This window comes from Siniperca chuatsi, linkage group LG7 (assembly GCF_020085105.1).
Source record: "Siniperca chuatsi isolate FFG_IHB_CAS linkage group LG7, ASM2008510v1, whole genome shotgun sequence".
Lineage (NCBI taxonomy): Eukaryota > Metazoa > Chordata > Actinopteri > Centrarchiformes > Sinipercidae > Siniperca > Siniperca chuatsi.
In genome coordinates this window covers 14,919,864-14,936,984 of record NC_058048.1, presented here as the reverse complement: position 1 = coordinate 14,936,984, position 17,121 = coordinate 14,919,864, and the positions used below count along the sequence as shown (strand labels likewise).

The following is a 17,121-nucleotide window of genomic DNA, read 5'->3' as shown; positions in this document are numbered from 1 at the left end:
CACATTACTTTGATCTCCAAACATATATTTTGTCTGCATGAACACACCAATTAGGGTTTTCCAGGTAGCAAACTGTTACCTGTAAAGTACTGCTCTTATCTTATTTTGTGCAGGCATGGTGGCTACTACTGCTAATACTGATTATGCAATTCTTTTATACCGAAGTCACCACATTTACTGCTTCTGGAAATATGCAATGCACCACTTTCTGTGGAGCACAGAAAACAGAAGAACAACAGTAAACTTTAATGAGATGGGTATAGGTTGAATCATTTGTAACACATCAGTCCATGTTGCAGAGTAATAAATGTCAAGTATTGTTACTCTAAAAATATAATCATGAAATAAAATCATTTTTGTGGATTAAAAAGTTATAAGAAACACAAGCACTAAAAAGTTTTTTGTTTTTAGTCTTCACCCATCTCATTTGAAATCCATAAAAAATATTCTACTTTTGACAAATTTATTGTACCATTGATTTGTAGCCTTTTGTCCTGTGAATTGTCTGTAAAACTGGAAACTGATGAGACTAAATTCCTTCAGAAAAACGCAGTCTTAAACTGACAGTGCTCTACAGTGATGTCATCCACGTCCTGAAGACGATGTAATGACACCATGATGAAATCCACATAAGGGTGATGTCACTAAACAGCAGCGTAGACCTAAACATTACAAGAGACTTATCTAACCGCTGATTCAGCAGCCAACAATCCACACACATACACTGTACAAACACACACAACTTACTTCGCAATATCATTTTTTGGGTTAATTTTTAATAATTTTTGGGTAAAGTTTTAATCGCAAATAAGACAACCCTGCGTTTGATGAAATTCATGTTTTATGTCACAAAATACTAAACTACTTGACTGGATAAGAAAAAATATCAAGAAAAGAACAATGTGACTCAACTGAAGACGTTGGATCCAACATGTCTTAAACTGCATCCCATACAAACACACAGAGGAGCAACACCACCTGCCTGTGATGCCGCTTTGGCCTTAGCTGCTCCTTTCTCTCCTTTCCAAACATCCTCCTCCTCTCCCTGCGCCTTAATCCGAGATCCCAGCAGCCACTCGGGAACAACACTCCGACACTTCGAGCTTCTCCCATTCCCATTTTGGCGAGAGTTTCTCAACTGGCAGCTAGAGCATGATCCAAACCGGCGGACTGATGCCATAAGGCAGAAGAAGGAGAGGGTGAAAGGAAGACAAGGACAGAAACAGAGAAGGGAGGAAGAAGCAGAGTGTTTCTACTGTCATGTTTCTCTGGATGATAAAAGACAAGTGAGAGAATAGGACTGAACGGCCCAGTCAACCCACAGTTAGACCAAGGCCTAAACCCTGTATAACAGTGTGTGTGTGTGTGTGTGTGTGTGTGTGTGTGTGTGTCCGACCACGCAGTAAACTATGCTACACGTTGCACGGGTGACACAGTTGTACCATTGTGTGATTGACAGGGGTAGACGAAGGCACCACGTCCATGAAAATCAGTTCACAAAGAGATATGTGCATACACAAACCCATACTAACATATGCATGCGTAATAATGTAACTATAGACTGTCCACTTTCTCTGCTTTTTGAGTGTGTCTATGGCAGTGTTATGGCAATTGACTAGTACTATTTGATAAACTATTCTTTGGTTTTCAAAACCTAACAGCTTTGGATATCCAAAACAGTGTTTGTTTTTTATCATTACAAGTTATTCAAAATACTAAATGCAGATTTTAATGAAAGCCCTGACTGACCGACAATATGCACAGTGGAGTATGTCACACAGCAACCAGCTAACTGGTTGACAAAGTGAGCTTTGATAATGAATTGTCGTTGGGCAGTGAAGTTAAAATACTGGACTGAGTGGTCCCTAAAGTTAAAAACGTGTTACAGGGAAGGATTTGGCTCTCACTTTGTATATCAAGCTGACTCCTGCTGTGTCCAAAATCACTCCCTCATTCACGCATTCACTATTCACAATATAATAAAACACTCATTAATTTTCTCTAAAATAAACTGAGGATTTCCGACATGTTAATTATCATAATTTCGCCCATCATGGACAGGTGTGGTGTCACATAACTTTTACATCAATCAAAGACAAAGCACTTTGAGATTTTCGACATTGTGTCCACAGTAGCTTTGCTAGCCCTAGCATTGGCTAATTCTTTTTTTGACACAAGGCCGTATCTGTTACTCACGTCAAGTGGTACCAATTCTTAGGACTCTCAGGTCTCTTACCTGAGACTGTGAGTCCTGCAATGAGAGAGCCCTCCCAGACACAAAACGACAAAACAGCAGCAGATGGGGCCAAGCTGACAGAAACATCTTAAAGTCAAAATACAAAATGAAAAAAGATTTTAACTATCCATAACATGAGTAAATGTATTTAACTTATTTCCAATGCTTGATTACGATTTTAAATTCACACAGTGGAGCTCTTTAATACTTATTTATTAGCTAACTTAGAGGATACATGCTAATGCTGCTGCTTATTTTTGTCAACCCAGGCCAACACTGTCATTGTCTGTTAGAAGTATATCCCATTGGCCACGGTCATTAGCACACCATCAAAACTCAAGGGAGCATTAGCTGTTGAAAGCTAACAAAACAACGATTGTTATATTTTGCTAACACTTTGAAGCACTAACATTTTACTGTCAAGTACATTGGTAAATAACCCCAGGAACATGTTTCAGCTAAAGGCAGAAAGACAAATAAACCCTCTATAAGAAAACACACTGAGTTACAGAAGCTAGAGGAAAAGGAAAAGAGGCTAGCTAGAACAGGGGGTATTTTCTACTGTGGCTCCAGCTGCAGGAGTCATAGCTCATGTACATGCATTGATATCATTACCACTGATTAAGTAACACCACCTGTGCCATGAGGGCTGCAACTATTGATTATTTTATTATCAAAACTAATTTTTTTTAAATTAAGTGATTAACAGTTCAATCTATTAAATCTCGAAACACTGCAAAAGGTGACATCTTCAAATCACAAAGCCTTTTCTGACGAGGCCAAAATGTTTGCTATTATTCAAAATACAGAAAAGCAGCGAATCTTCATATTTGAGAAGCTAGATTGTTTTGGTGTGAGTTGCCGAGTTTTGGAGATATCGGCTGTAGAGATGTCTGCATTTTTTTAATATAATGGGACTATATGGCACTCGGCTTGTGGTGCTCAAAGCGTAAAAAAAAAATACATTTGAAAAACTCAAAAGCAATGTCTCTTTACAGAAATCATGACAGTACTCAAGATAATCCACAGATTTGTTGTGAGCAGTTTCATGTAGGAACAATCGTTTTTCAAATGTATTTTTTTGGCGCTTTGAGCACCACAGGCCGAGTGCCATCTAGTTCCATTATATTCAAAAATGCAGACATCTCTGCAGCCGATATCTCCATAACTCGGCAACTCACACCAAAACAATCTAGATGGATAAATAGCACTACAGGTAAGAGGAAAAATAGGTATTTTTGTTTTTGGGGTGAACTGTCCCTTTAAGGATAGACAATTTCAAAATCAATTGACTGAATGAACAATTAATCAACAAATCGTTTAAATTCTAACATTTTGTTATTGTTTGAACAAAATAAAACAGAAACAGAGAGACTTTGAACTGCTGGCTGGCAAGTGCAACGTAGGCTAGTGTAGAATGACAATAAAGCATTTACCTTGCACAAACATAGTAGGCTGGTGTCCACCACATTATTAAGGTTAAATGCTGACAGACAAAACTAATGGGCCTAATCTGTGTGTACAGCTGATCCAGTAGGACCTGTAAGTTGTTATCCCTTGACTTCTTCTATGTATCTGGAATAGATTTTTTTTTGTGGCATGTAAAGTATTTTGAGGCATTTTTACATATTTCCTTTTTTGAAGAAAACAATTAGCACCAGCTATAATGTAAACCTTAGGGGATTCCACTTAGGACATGGCAGCCAACAGTGCAGCCGTGCAATAGGTGAATCATCAACAAACTGAAGACTCCTCACATTAGACATCTTTGTGGCCACGTGGACTGCAGATGTATGACTCGGACAGAAAACTACAGGGAAGACTAACACAACTGAGAGAAACCCTGCCAAAGATATACCGTGTATCTATGGCACACCCCAAAAACAATCTTTAACAGATGACCCCAATTTCAAAGTAGTGTAAGAACCAGGTGAAACCAGTATTCATTATCCATTATTTACGTCACTTACAAACATATATACACACAAACACACACTTTAGTATGTAGAAATCTGCCTGTGCGCACAAAAAAAAAAAGCTGAAATAGCAGCTCTGCTAGAAAGTGCTGTTTCAGAGGAGGCTTTCCTTACATAAGCAAACTGCTCTGTAATTACACTGGGTGGATCCACACAAAGAAAGAGACAGTCAGGAGGGCAGCGACTGGGACAAGAAATGAGGACACCAAAGAGGAAAAGAAGATAGAAGAAGAATCCAAATAGCCCCTGTTCACAGGTTTAAATTGTCTGAAATGACTTTCCACTGGCGAGCTACAGTCACAAAAAAAAAAAAATCCAGGAGCTCTCCTTAAAAGGAAAAGTTAAACATTTTCAAAGCATTTTGCAACTGTCATCAACCAAGGGCAAGGACATCCAGAACTGTGTTCCCACAGAGTTTCTTCCCCCACTGTGAGAAACCAGATGGAGCCTCATGTTGTGATTTGTTTACAGTGACACAATTGTCAGTTGAGCTTATGTGCATTTTAAAAAAAATAAAACCTTTATTATTCTCACACTTGCTAGGCCAATGATTTTAACCTAAATTACCTTTATTAGTATTGCTACAAGCTAAATGTGGTGTGCATTTAATTTTTTTTAATTCTTGAAATTAAAGTCATGTGTAGACGTGTAAAAAACTGTTTAAAAAGGAGGAAACAGGACTGAAGAAAGTTAAAAGGAATAATTCGGCATTTTGGGAAATGGCTTATTTCTCTCTCTCTCTCTCTCTCTCTGACGCTTAAAAAGTAAGTTTTTCTTTGCCACTGTTGCCAAATGCTTGCTCATGGTGGGATTTGTTGGGTCTCTGTAAATAATATTATAAAGAGTACGGCCTAGACCTGCTCTATAGGAAATGTGCAATGAGATAACTTCTGTTATAAAATGGCGCTGTGTAAATAAAATTTAATTGAATTTTGAATTGAAGATCGCCACCACTCTCATATCTGTCTGTTATGTAGCTGGAGCCAGCAGCCGGTTAGCTTAGCTTAGCACAAAGACTGGAAACAATTTTAAACAGCTAGCCTGGCTCTGTCCAAAAGGTAACAAAATCTGTCTACCAGCACCTCCAAAGCTCAAGAATTAACACATTACTCATTTGTTTAATCTGTACAAAAAACGTGTAAAAGTGTGTAAAATGACATTTGACGTTTTACAGGGTGTTATGTGCTAGACTATTTCTAGACCAGGAGCAGCTGCCCGACTGCAGGAGGTCAGTGCACATAAAAATATGTTTACTCGACTCTTCTGCAGCAAGGAGCTTATGATTTGTGTTCTATGGTTAGTTATCTATCAAAATTACTTCAGAAATCCTTACTCAGAGGAACACAAAACATTTTTGTTGTGCCTTTCCCAAAAGCAATACACCAGGCTCTGTGTGTGAGAGAGAAAGGCAAAACATTTTGCGTGTGTTTGTGTGAGTAGAGGACAAGATGGCTGGAGGTAGGGGACGTTTTCTCTCCAAAGTTCTCCGCTCTCTTGGGACCTTATCCACATAGGAACAGAAACCATAGCAAACATGAAGGATCCAGTTTAGTCCCAACGTTCCTTTTTTGTTGCTTTTAAGTGATATGCTGGTTATATTAAAAATCGACTCAACCAGTAAGATCTACATGGATGCCATCACATTTTCTCACACCACACTCTCAGTACAGTGATCCATCCTTTTACGTATAAGTTTTTAGGTGCAGTTTTCCACCTCCACTGGCAAAAGTAAACTCAAAATGTCTACCATCAGAGGCTGCCTATGTATCAATGAAACCACAGATATCTGCAGTGTGGCCTTTTGATCTTCTGATTCATCCCACCTCTTCCCTCTCATCTGCTGAGTCATGGAGACCTTCAACCAGAACAAACCACATCCTTTCATCTCTACTTCACCTTTACCTCGCTTAGCGTCCCTCACCTTTTGAACCTCACTAAATCTGTGTTGACCTTTGCATGTAAAAAAAAAAACAAACACCCACACTATATCCTTTGTGTGTGTGTGCGTAATGTGTCCTTTAACCTTTACTTTTAAGTCTGCTTTCAAAAGGAGCAAGTTGCTCATTGGGTAATGTCCTTCCTCTCCATTGATTACAAAATAGAAAGGTTTGATGGTGCATTTTCTACCACAGTTTTTTTTATTACAGAATAGAGGTACATTAGCAGGAACTCCATTGGTTCTGCTGGACCCTCACAAAACCATTAGACAAAACAAGTTGATTCTGATGTTGGTTCTGTTTGTTTAACTGAGAACACCCAAGAACATCCTTATTCTAAAAAACAATTAGCCTGTTTTAGCCCCTCAATAATTATTTCAAACCTATGAGCCAAGAGCAAACCAGCTCACTGCTTCAGTATATGCACATCTCTACTTTTACTGTTCCTCTCCAGTTTAACTACATCTGGGGAGGAATGGGGATTGCAACACGGGAGTGAAAGAAAAAAAGACCGGGCAGAGAGAAAGTATTTGATTCCATGTGGGTGGCCTGATAAAACAAAGTCAGTCATAAATCTGAAGCTATAAACACTGTGCTTTTAGACCTAATCCATGCAGAGCATAGCACAGACCAATCTTTCTGTCTCCTTTCTTTCTCTCTGGCATTCTATTTCCCTCTCTCCTTCTCCCATTAGCACTCCTGCTAGCATCCTCTTTAAACCTGCATTGGCCTCATCAATGGGATAAAAGGTAATACATTGGATACATTATTTTATGTGACTCTGAGTCACAGAAGAAAGAGTGTGGTACTAGACAGCTGTCCTTTGTTCATTTCAAGGATATGCAGGAAAATACATAATTGAGTAGAGACTAAAATGTCTGTAGCAGCGATTACAAGTACCTGAAATTAGCATTGAATGATTGACCAGATTCTTAGTCTTGTTTACTTATTTTTATCATAGATCCTGATTTAAATAGGGATGTTGCTAATTTTATTTAAGCAGGTAGTTAAGTAGTTAGTTAGGTAGACAAAATTTAACACTAATGCATTTGATACGTTTGGCTTATCTTGTTAAATCAAATCAGGGTTTTAGAGATAAACACTTTTATACAAGTAAACTGCCCAAAAAAGTATTGTTTTAGAACCAGTACCAAAACTTAAATTATACCATATTAAAATATGTTCACTAAAGCATGACAACACAAAAATCCTTGGGAGTCTTCAGCTCTTGGAGTTGGAGACTGTTATGCAACAAGAGGAGCAGGAAAGATGGGCAACATTCCTGCTGCCTGCTAAAGTGAAAACTACTCAAACAGTACAGGAAACACACACACTTATTCAAGAGGAATAATAATCCATCAATGTGTGTATCGTATTTGACGTCTTCAACAAAAGAGCAGACACTGTTGTTTTCAGTAATAGTTACAGTACTATTTGTTTGAACCTGTCTGTTCAGCTGCTGTGAAGGAAGAGCTGTTCTGTACCTGAGAGGTGCTCATTTTACAATGACTGGACAAACTGTGCTAACTAAGTGGACTACTTGACGAAATAGAGCCAACACTCCTTTCTTCTACAGGTTTTATGTTCAAGTTGGTTTTGAATACTTTAGTAAATCACAATATATCAAGATGGATATCGAGACATTGATTTTCAACCTTTGGTTGAACTAAAAACCAGCCTTTTTCTACCATCTTCTCCCATTACCTCTCATTCCCTCCCTCCCTCACCATTTCATTCTTCAGCTTTCTCTCTGTTCTATTTTGATCCTGTAACTTTTTTTTTTTAGCCAGCCATGTGTTTCCTTCCAACTCCCTTTCTCTCTCTACCTGACATTTGGCTCGGCAGCCTGCCTCACACCAAGACAAACATTATGACCTCACTTCTCTGCAATGTTCCAGAGAAAGAGAGAGAGAGAGAGAGAGACAGCAAAGAGAAGAATAAGAAACATTAGGTGGAACGCTGGAGAATTAGTATAAAAAGACAAATGGGGAGATGGGGTGAGCGTATGAGCTGAAAATGCAACATACTGATATAGTATTTCAGACTGAGACTAAAGACTTTGACTGACCCAACATCTGGACAAATGATGAAGGAAATGGGAAGGGAAGGAGAAATGGCACAAACGAATAGTGAAGAAAGAAAATCAGAAACAGATAAAGATGACGTTAATGAGAGATTTTAATGTCAGAAAGCGGGCACTGTGCTTTGAGTGAAACGAGCCACACTGCAGTTTCCAGAAAAGGAAAAAGCTTGTTCTCTCCCTCTCTCACCTTCTTTCTTTCTTCCCTCCTTCCTTACTTTCTCATAACTTGTGCTCCATTTTAGCTTGGCACAGTTATTATTACATTCAGTCCAAATCACACACGCACACTGTCACCGTGCACCAGAGCTGTAGGGCAATGCTCCAAACACAGAGGGTTGGCAAAACTCTGGGCTCCAAACGTTTGAACAAGCCATTGATATATCCCAGACAAACAGTATGCACATGCACACACAGGCAGAAAGAAGAAGAGGAAACCAGTTTATAATACATACATGTATTATAATACACACATGTATAATAATTTGTGACACAAGTCACAAATGTGCACACACACTCAACACAATGGAGTGCACATACGCACACGCCAGCCGGTAGTGCTGGACATCATCAAACACTTCAGTATCCACAACAACTTCCCATTTCCCTAAACCCATTTCCTGCCTGTTGAGGTCACTCGCCAGCTACTGCTAATGTCGCTACGGCAACAAGGATAGTGGGCAAGGGAGTAAAACAATCAACAGCTAATGAAGATCAGGGCGGTAGATGTAAATAATATCAATGAGCAGCAAAGCAGCTTTGTGAGAGAATTCCAAAGTCAAGCAGCGACAGGCGAAACAACAGGGACATACTCTTTCTAGCAAATGAAAACAACAGGGTCCAGATTATTGAAACATACACAGTGACAAATCACAAGTAACTACAGGCAAGATTTGGCCTCCCTACCAGAGCAGAATGAGTCCAGGGCTGCAAAATAGCCACGGCAATAAAAAAAAAAAGCAGTCATGAAAGCAAAACCCTGGATGATGTGTCTGCAACCTTCTGTCCTGAGCTCAGACGGGATGATATTGTTTTTACTTTCTCCGCACCTATTCAGAGTCACAGACAATAACTTTGACTTCAGGCAAAGACCTCCAGGAGAGACACTGTGTGTGTGTGTGTGTGTGTGTGTGTGTGTGTGTGTGTGTGTGTGTGTGTGTGCGCACGCACACACTCTGAGGTGTGTTATGAGTAAGGGTAACTTTGTATGACAATGAATTACATAGTCCACAGAAAGGAACATTGCATATACATAGAATCACGCAGACACTTTTAGTTCCCACTGCCCTGCACTGTTACACAAGTCAAACTTCATGAGTGGCTGCTGTTAACAAACCTTACAAAATAAACTGTGTGCATCTCTCTTTATATTTAACTATTTACATAAGTTTAGATTGATCATACTATGCTAAATTAAGTTTAGCACATAATGCTTACTCTAGCCAGTGGTTGTTTAAAAAAAAAAAAAAACACATTTATTTTTATGTATTCTGTATATTTATCATGACATTGATTTTTGGTCACAGCCCTGTCAGTTAACCTTTGTATTGCTATGGTATAACAAGCCAGAAGTCTCCCAATGTTTAGACACTGCTGAGTAAATGCAGCATCACAGACATCCCAATCTGTGTTTGGGTGAACTGTTTATTATATTCCCTCTCTATGATTCTATAATTCTGGCACAGAGACAATCGATATTGGATGAAACAAATAAATGAGACACACACACTCAGCAGGGCTTGGTCCACTCCTTAATGCGCTTTGTCTGAGATTTGTTTAATCAAACTAATAACATCCTCTGATGTTTGTTTAACACTGCTCAGCCTTTAATAGCTTCTGTATTATAGCACAGCTCCCAAATGTGCTCTGAAATTAACCATACGAGTCCTGATTCACAGCACTTCATAAAAGCATAGGCATAAGAACAACCCAACTGTATTAGACAACATTATGGGCCCTTTTAAGACAACTGGTATTACCTCAAACCCACATATCTTCCATTAATACACTAAAAATCCAGTTTCACCATTTGGGACAGTAACAAATATGAGTTCTGTGATGCAAATAACCATTTGACTTAATCATCAGAGCCAAAGACACCATGCAACAAGAGAGCTTTGAGCACGCCAGCCTTGCAGTTGCACACACTCAAACATGGCATTGAAAATGATAAAAAGACAGAAAAATATGTAGACTCACCACTCTGGGCTTGGTCCTCTGTGGGGTAGCCGTGAATGCAGTGTCCTCTGTGCTCTTCTTCTGTGGTCCAGCTTCTGTAATTCCACTTGTGCTGGTCTCGCTGGGCCCCTCTGAAGCTGATACTGAACCTTCAGCTCCATCCCTGGCCACTGGAAGAGGCCCTGGGCCTTCAGTGTCTCTCTCAGCAGTGCTCAGTTCCAGAATATATTTCTGGGTTACGTCCTCCAGAGATGGGGCCTCGTCTCCTGGAGGCTCACTTAAGGTTGGAGGCTCTGCAGTGGGTCGGACGGCAAGGCAGTCCGCTTCCTTCAGTGGCTGGAGGTGTGGAGGTGGGGAGATGGGGATAAAGGTGGCGGGTTCGCTGGCATGGCGGACATGCTTGGGCCTGGTTTTGGATTTGGATTGCAATGGGGGAGGGGGAAGAGGAGGGGTGAGGTCTGTTTGGTCACTGTGATCCCCTTGCTCCTCAGAACCCAGTTCTGGGGACTCAAATGGGTCCTCATGAGAAAAAAACTGAGCCAGCCTGTTTGGACGCTTTCTGGGGGGGCGACGAATCATTCTAGGGGACAGAACCCCAACTAGCTTGAAGTCAAAGTTAAACTTCTGCACCTCTTTCTCTTCTGCACCTTGGTCTATTACATCATCATCATGATTATCAGAGTGGGGGATACATTCTGACTGTGAACAAGCCTTCTTGACTTTATTACTGCTGTCTGCATGGCGATGTGCTTGTGTTGCCAATGTGTGTTTAGGCTTAACTTCTGGCTCCCACAGTTCCTCTCTCTGCTCATTCAGGATTGGCTCACTGCTGGAAGGTGGGATCTGGCCAGGTTGATCCAGTTCACTGATTGGCTGAGTGATGCCGGTCTGCCCTCTGAATTGAGGGTCATTCTGGGAAAGTAAAGGGGCATCGCTACGGCGACTGGGGTCACTGAATGACTTCTTCTTGGGAGCTTTGCCATTGCCATGGTCATCAGTCATCAGTCTGTCCATTGCACCTGGCTCAGCTACAATGCTTCTGATCACCCCACTGTAGTCACGAACGGCATCATCACGGAGCCCGCCATCACTGTAAACTGACAAGTCACTGGCCACACTGCCCTTGTATTCTGACAAGGTGGCCACAGAAGAGGCCTCTGGAGCACCTCCTCCTCCTTTGACAGATAGGGATCCTAACAGGTTGCTGTCTACAGAGGAAAAATTGTTATTCCCTTCTTCTGCCACAGAACAGCGCCGCTGAGGCATGGGGTCACTGAGAGAGCGGTAGACTGTGGACTCCCCATTTCCGACAGCTGCTATTGTTGACTCTGCATTACTGCCATTACTGGAATCTGAGCCTGTGTTGTTATTACCAGACGGGGAGAACTTGCGCCTTCGACGGATAGCACTTGGGGTCGCAGGGGATTCAAGTCCTCCTCCTCCTGCTGCGGTGCCTGCTGACCTCTGCGACACAGCGCTGTTGGTGTTGATCTCCTCAGTGGTAGTGTTGACATTGTTGATACCAGCAGTGCTGCTCAGCTCCATGATGATACTGTCACTCTCAGCCGTACAGGCAGAAAGAGGCAAGGTGGGAAGTGCGCTGAGTTCATTCAGACGATTTGTGCAATTCACGCTGTTCTCTGTCATCTCTTCTCTATCCTGCTTAAAACCTTCAGCTTCATGGAGAGCCGATTGCTTCCATACAGTGACAGGCTGCCCTAGCACATCCCTAGCAATTCGTGACCCTAGATTATCCCCTGCTGACCCCAAGAATGACCTCTCGGACGGGTCACTAGGGCCTGTCTCTGGCTCTGTTACAATCCCTTCATCTGTTAAACTAGACTCATGGCCCGAAAGTTCATCCACAGAGCGGTCATAGAACATGCTTTCCCCCGAGTCGCCCTTCAGTAAGGCTCTCTCTGTCTCTCTGCTCTGTCTTTTTGCCTTCTCCCTGTACACTGTGCCCCTGCTGTTTAGCTTCTCCAACTGCATACTTTGTCCATCCCTCTCGCTCCTCTCCCTCTCCCTGTTCTCTCTCTCCCGCTCATGTTTATCCCTGTCTTTTGTGTTCTTAAACTCAGCCTCTTGATCTGTCCTTGCCTCATCCTTAACACTCACTCCTGCTTTCTCCTTCTCCTCATTTGTTTTCTTGACCTGGAAACATTCATCCTCCAAATCATTGTCAATTCTCCTTACATCTACATCATCATCTTCCCTAGTACTCATCTGGCAGATATCTTGAATGACCTGTCTGGCTTCCTGCACATACCTCTCCTGCAATGGAGGCATCACTTCCTCCTCATCATCAAATCTATAATCCCTCATTCTTTGTCCTCTCCCAACCCTAAAATCACCCCCATCACTTTCTACTTCCCTATCTGACACTGACACCCTCCCTCCATCCTTCTCCTCATCCAAGTCAAGCTGCTGCTCAGAGGAGCTCCTCTTCGTGGTGCCACCTTTCAAGCAACACCTCACGGCTGTTGTGGGTTTGTCTGAATAAGTGAAGGATTTTGCACGCCGCAGGGTGGCGGTCAGGTCTTTCAGTGATGGCCGATGACCAGAAGGTAGAAGTGTCCCGCCATGAGTCCGTGAGCCCATCCTGTACACCGATGACCCCTCCACGCCCCCAGATTTGTCTCCACTTGTTTTCCGCACTTTGAGCTCTGACAGGTCAGATTTCAGAAAGCTTAAGAGTGACATAGTTTCTGAGGCAATATCGGGGTTGGACATGGATATTACATTTTTATCATTATCATCGACCCCATCCCCACTTGTTGTCCTCCTTATTGCCATGGTCTCACCACCCCTAACCCCTGCAGATACTCCACTTTGTCTGGAAAGTACACTAGGTAAGGAGGAGACTGTAGGCACAACCTTAGGGCGCACCCGCACAGGGGTACGGGAGAAGTTATCCCCATGGCCAAAGCTTGGGGATCTGTACATGGTAAAATTCCCATGGTACGTTTTACTCAGCATGGACGAGGACGCAGTTTTGCTAGTGCTGCCTCCAGCTCCGCCCAGGTTAAAAAACACATTTGCTGTACGGTTGGTGCAGCTAGCCTGGTCCTCCTCCTTCAGTGTCTCAGTGCTGGAATATCGGCTGCTGCAACGTGAACCACCAGGACTGGAAACAAATGGGGGGATATTGACCTTCGACACTCGTGATACACCAGGAAGTGTTGTGGACGTTGCAGGTGAGGAGATGCGCTCCCATTGCTGTACCCTGGCTCTGTTACTATGACTACAGGGTTCTCTTGCAGAATGGCTCCGAGATGCTGTTCTCGCAAATTCTCCTCCTGTGTTTTGTTGGTGGTGCCTCTCTAAGTGCTCCATTGTCAAGGCCACGTCACTGTCGCTGTCTTCTGATTCGCCATCATGATCATCATAATCATCACGGCCTGTTGCTAGAGCAGCTCCACTGACCTTCTTCTTCTTTCTCAGCGAGCGGCGGCGCACTGCCTCTCGACTGTGGGGGCCTAAAGAACTAGGGCTGTCCTCCTCACTGCCTGAAGACCTGCCAATGCCCTTAGCTCCCCAGCAGACATTTTTACTGCGGGATAAATAGCTGCCTCCTCGCTCTGTGGTGCCCCTTTCTCCTGCTCTGTAGGAGATGAAAGGAGCAGGGCCAGAAGAAACACTCCAACTACCTCCTCCACCTCCTCTTCTTTTCCTGGTGTGCTCCTCCTCTTCGTCTCCAGAGCTAAACCTCCAACGGGAGCTGAGGGGAGAGGCAACTTTTGCTGGGGCTCTTAGCTTGGTGGAGGGAGCTACAGTTGAGGAGGAGGAGGTAATGGCTTTATCTGGAGCTGGAGCAGAGGAGGGGGAGGAGGTGGTGGGGGCTGGCGCTCTAGAGTAGCTATGTGAGGAATGTAAACTATCCCTGGGCAGCCCGACCCCCTGTCTATCCCTTCTCTCCCTCACTGTCGGCTGCTGAAGAGAGGTGGAGAAGGAGATGGTGTCTAAGCTCTCCGGTCGACTCCAAGACAAAGTAGCAGGGGGTTGAAGGTCAGGGTTGGGGTCAGATGTCAACCCTGTTGTCCTGGGGGTCTTAAGGGCAGCCTCTGCCTCAGTGCTGGGACTATGAGATCTGTATGGAGATGGGTTAATCCTATGGTAGTGACTACCCCCAGTGCAACTGCTACTGCTGCTGCTTTGAAATGTATTTCTGCCAGAAGCGTTGTTTTTATTAGAACTACGTGTCTCTATGTCTGCCTCCTCATCATTTGAGTACTGCTGGTGGTCAGCTTTGGAATAAAAGTCCATACCGTAACAAAAAGTCTCTTTAGCAGTACTGCTTTCTCTGCTTTGTGCTCCAACTATGCATTTGCCATGCAAAGACAGGCTACTGGCTTCATTAGCAGAGCTGCAAGGTGAGTGTTTGTCACTTCTATCCGAGAGAGGAGCACTCTCACTGGGGCTGAGCTCGTGCAGATGGCCTCTGCCGGCTGCTTTTAAATTCTCACAAGTGTCAGTCTTGTGCTGCTGCGTAGCTTTGCCTTGTCTCTCATCAAAAATTTGTCTAATTTTTGTGACACTGGGCCACTTGTCAGAGTGCAGGGGAATAAAGTCACTGTGGTGTGTAGAGAGGTAACTTCTGTGAGATTTACAGGGTGAAGGAACCCCTCTACCAGTAACATCCTCTTCCTCATCTGTGGTCAAAGTCTTTTTGGGATCAGAGGGACATGCATTGATCTGTGAATAATCTCTCTTACCAGAGTTGCTGCTGCTGTCGGTTGATAAACGTGAAAAAATCTGTTTCTCACTTTTCTTCTCTGAGTCCGAGCCTGACACAGAGTCGGTGCCAGAGTGAAACTTTTGCACTTTGTTGTCTGTGAGAGACTCTGCAGTAGTATTATCACTATCCTGGAAATATCCACCACCGCTGTCCTCGTGAAAAGATTTACGAGACCGAGACCCGTCTCTCCTGGAGCCCCTGGCCCGTGGAAAAGTACTGCTCCCTCGCGTCACTGCTGCGCCGTCTCCCGGTGAGGCTCTATCCGTGCCGGCGGAGCCGCTGCTGCTAAACTTCTCAGTGAGTTGGCGGATGGATGGAGAAATAGAGGAGAGAGGAGTGGAGGAGCCTCTCTTTGGATCTGCGGTTGGGAGGCCGGCGGTGGTGGCAGAGATTTTGGAAACTTTTCTTGACACACTGACATTACGCGTCGCCAGGGTCTGTTCTGCTTTGCTGGGCTCCGGGGGAAGGGCGACGCCAGCTGCCTCCAGATCCTCTGATTTGTGTTGTTGGTCTTCACTCCTGTTGGCGCTCCAGGACCCCAACTTTTTGAAAGAGACGCTGCGGTACACAGCCGCATTCTTCCTCTCTCTTTCTGCCATTGTTCATGTCTTTCTTTGTTAGATTTCACACACACACATTTTAACTCCACGGATATTAGGCTACAGATCCAAGCACCTTTTGGAATTGTGGTCCATTTCCCCCACGCAGCCTAACGGCATGAAAACCCAACAACAATCACTCTTTTTAAAACTTAATTGTTGGCAAAGCTTCAGACTGCACAGTAATGAGGTTAATGAGTGATAAATAGCTCAGTGAGTAAGTAGATGAGTGCTGCTGTGTTATCAAAACTTACATGTTGTCGATTCTCGAAACCGCATCCGTGCAAAGAGGAAAAGCGCTACAATTTTTTTTTTGGCCCAAACTTTCCCAACCTGTTCACAAACTCAACTTTTCCATTGTTATCCCATACTGTCTCTAAACCTCTGCCCATCGCCAGGTTAGCACGCCTGCACGGGCCCGACGCATCATTCACTATTAATTCCCAAACTGTTTGTGGATTCCTTATTTTGGCATGATTTGCTTTTCCGTGACTTATGTTGTTTTTAGCATGTTAATGCCTGAGATAGGGCAGAGGGGGTGGGCGGGACTAGGGGTATAGGGGCTGTCATAGCCCCCTCGGGGATTGAGAGGAAAAGCTTTTTTCTTTTTTGATAGGAGAAGGCAGATACTGTGGACAAAATAGATGTAATTATAGCCCTTTCCCTTGCGAAAAAGACAGTAGCACTGTCACATTTTTGAACAACATTTTGGACTTGCAGCATATTTGTAAAACTTAGAAACATCCCTATGATGATATCACTATAAACACACTATTGATTTCCAAGATACAGTTTACAGTATTTCTGTCATCAGAGGAAAAGGCTCACAGAGGAAGTCAGAGAATGATACACTTTGATTTAACACTAAATTGGTAACTGCATATTTAACAATAGCTCTGTACACCACAGTGTGTTATGATGGTGTTGGTGAATTGGTGAGTGTCGGGGGGGCAAAGAAAAAAAGTTTTCACTCATGCACAATAACCCCTCTGTGGTGCTTCCCATGAGGCTGTCTGGTCAACAGGTCCTTTTGTTCCAGAGAGGAATTCTGTGTTTCATTCCCTCAGAGGAGAGCAGACGCTGACTGCAGCGCCCTCCACAGTCCGACCTGTAAAATGTCCGCACATTGGTGGTAGATAATGGAGCTTAAATCAAGCGAAATCACAATCAATCACAATGACTCCGTCTACAAGCGGGATTCAGTTGTTTTTATAATTTGATAGGACTTTTGCTAAATTACCTACACAATTTTAAGCAATTAACCATATAGAAATGCTTCAAAGTATTTTCACTACATATTCACCAACTGTTGGCTGTTTTTAATATTTAAGTTTATCTTTGTTCAGTTTGGAAGCTCAGATTCAAGTTTTGGGATAT

The 17,121-nt window shown here is 43.1% G+C and overlaps 1 protein-coding gene across 1 annotated transcript in view; it reads right to left on the bottom strand.

Annotated features, from left to right (window-relative positions):
- The window catches only part of LOC122879463 (rho guanine nucleotide exchange factor 17-like), a 69,811-nt gene extending 53,529 nt beyond the window's left edge, over positions 1 to 16,282 (bottom strand). The window contains exons 1-2 of the mRNA XM_044203578.1: positions 15,999 to 16,282; positions 10,429 to 15,854 (exon numbers count right to left, since the gene is read on the bottom strand). Of these exons, the coding sequence (XP_044059513.1) occupies positions 10,429 to 15,744 (5,316 nt within the window). The 5' untranslated portion in view covers positions 15,745 to 15,854; positions 15,999 to 16,282. The remainder of the gene's footprint in view (positions 1 to 10,428; positions 15,855 to 15,998) is intronic.
- Between the last annotated feature and the right edge of the window lie 839 nt (positions 16,283 to 17,121).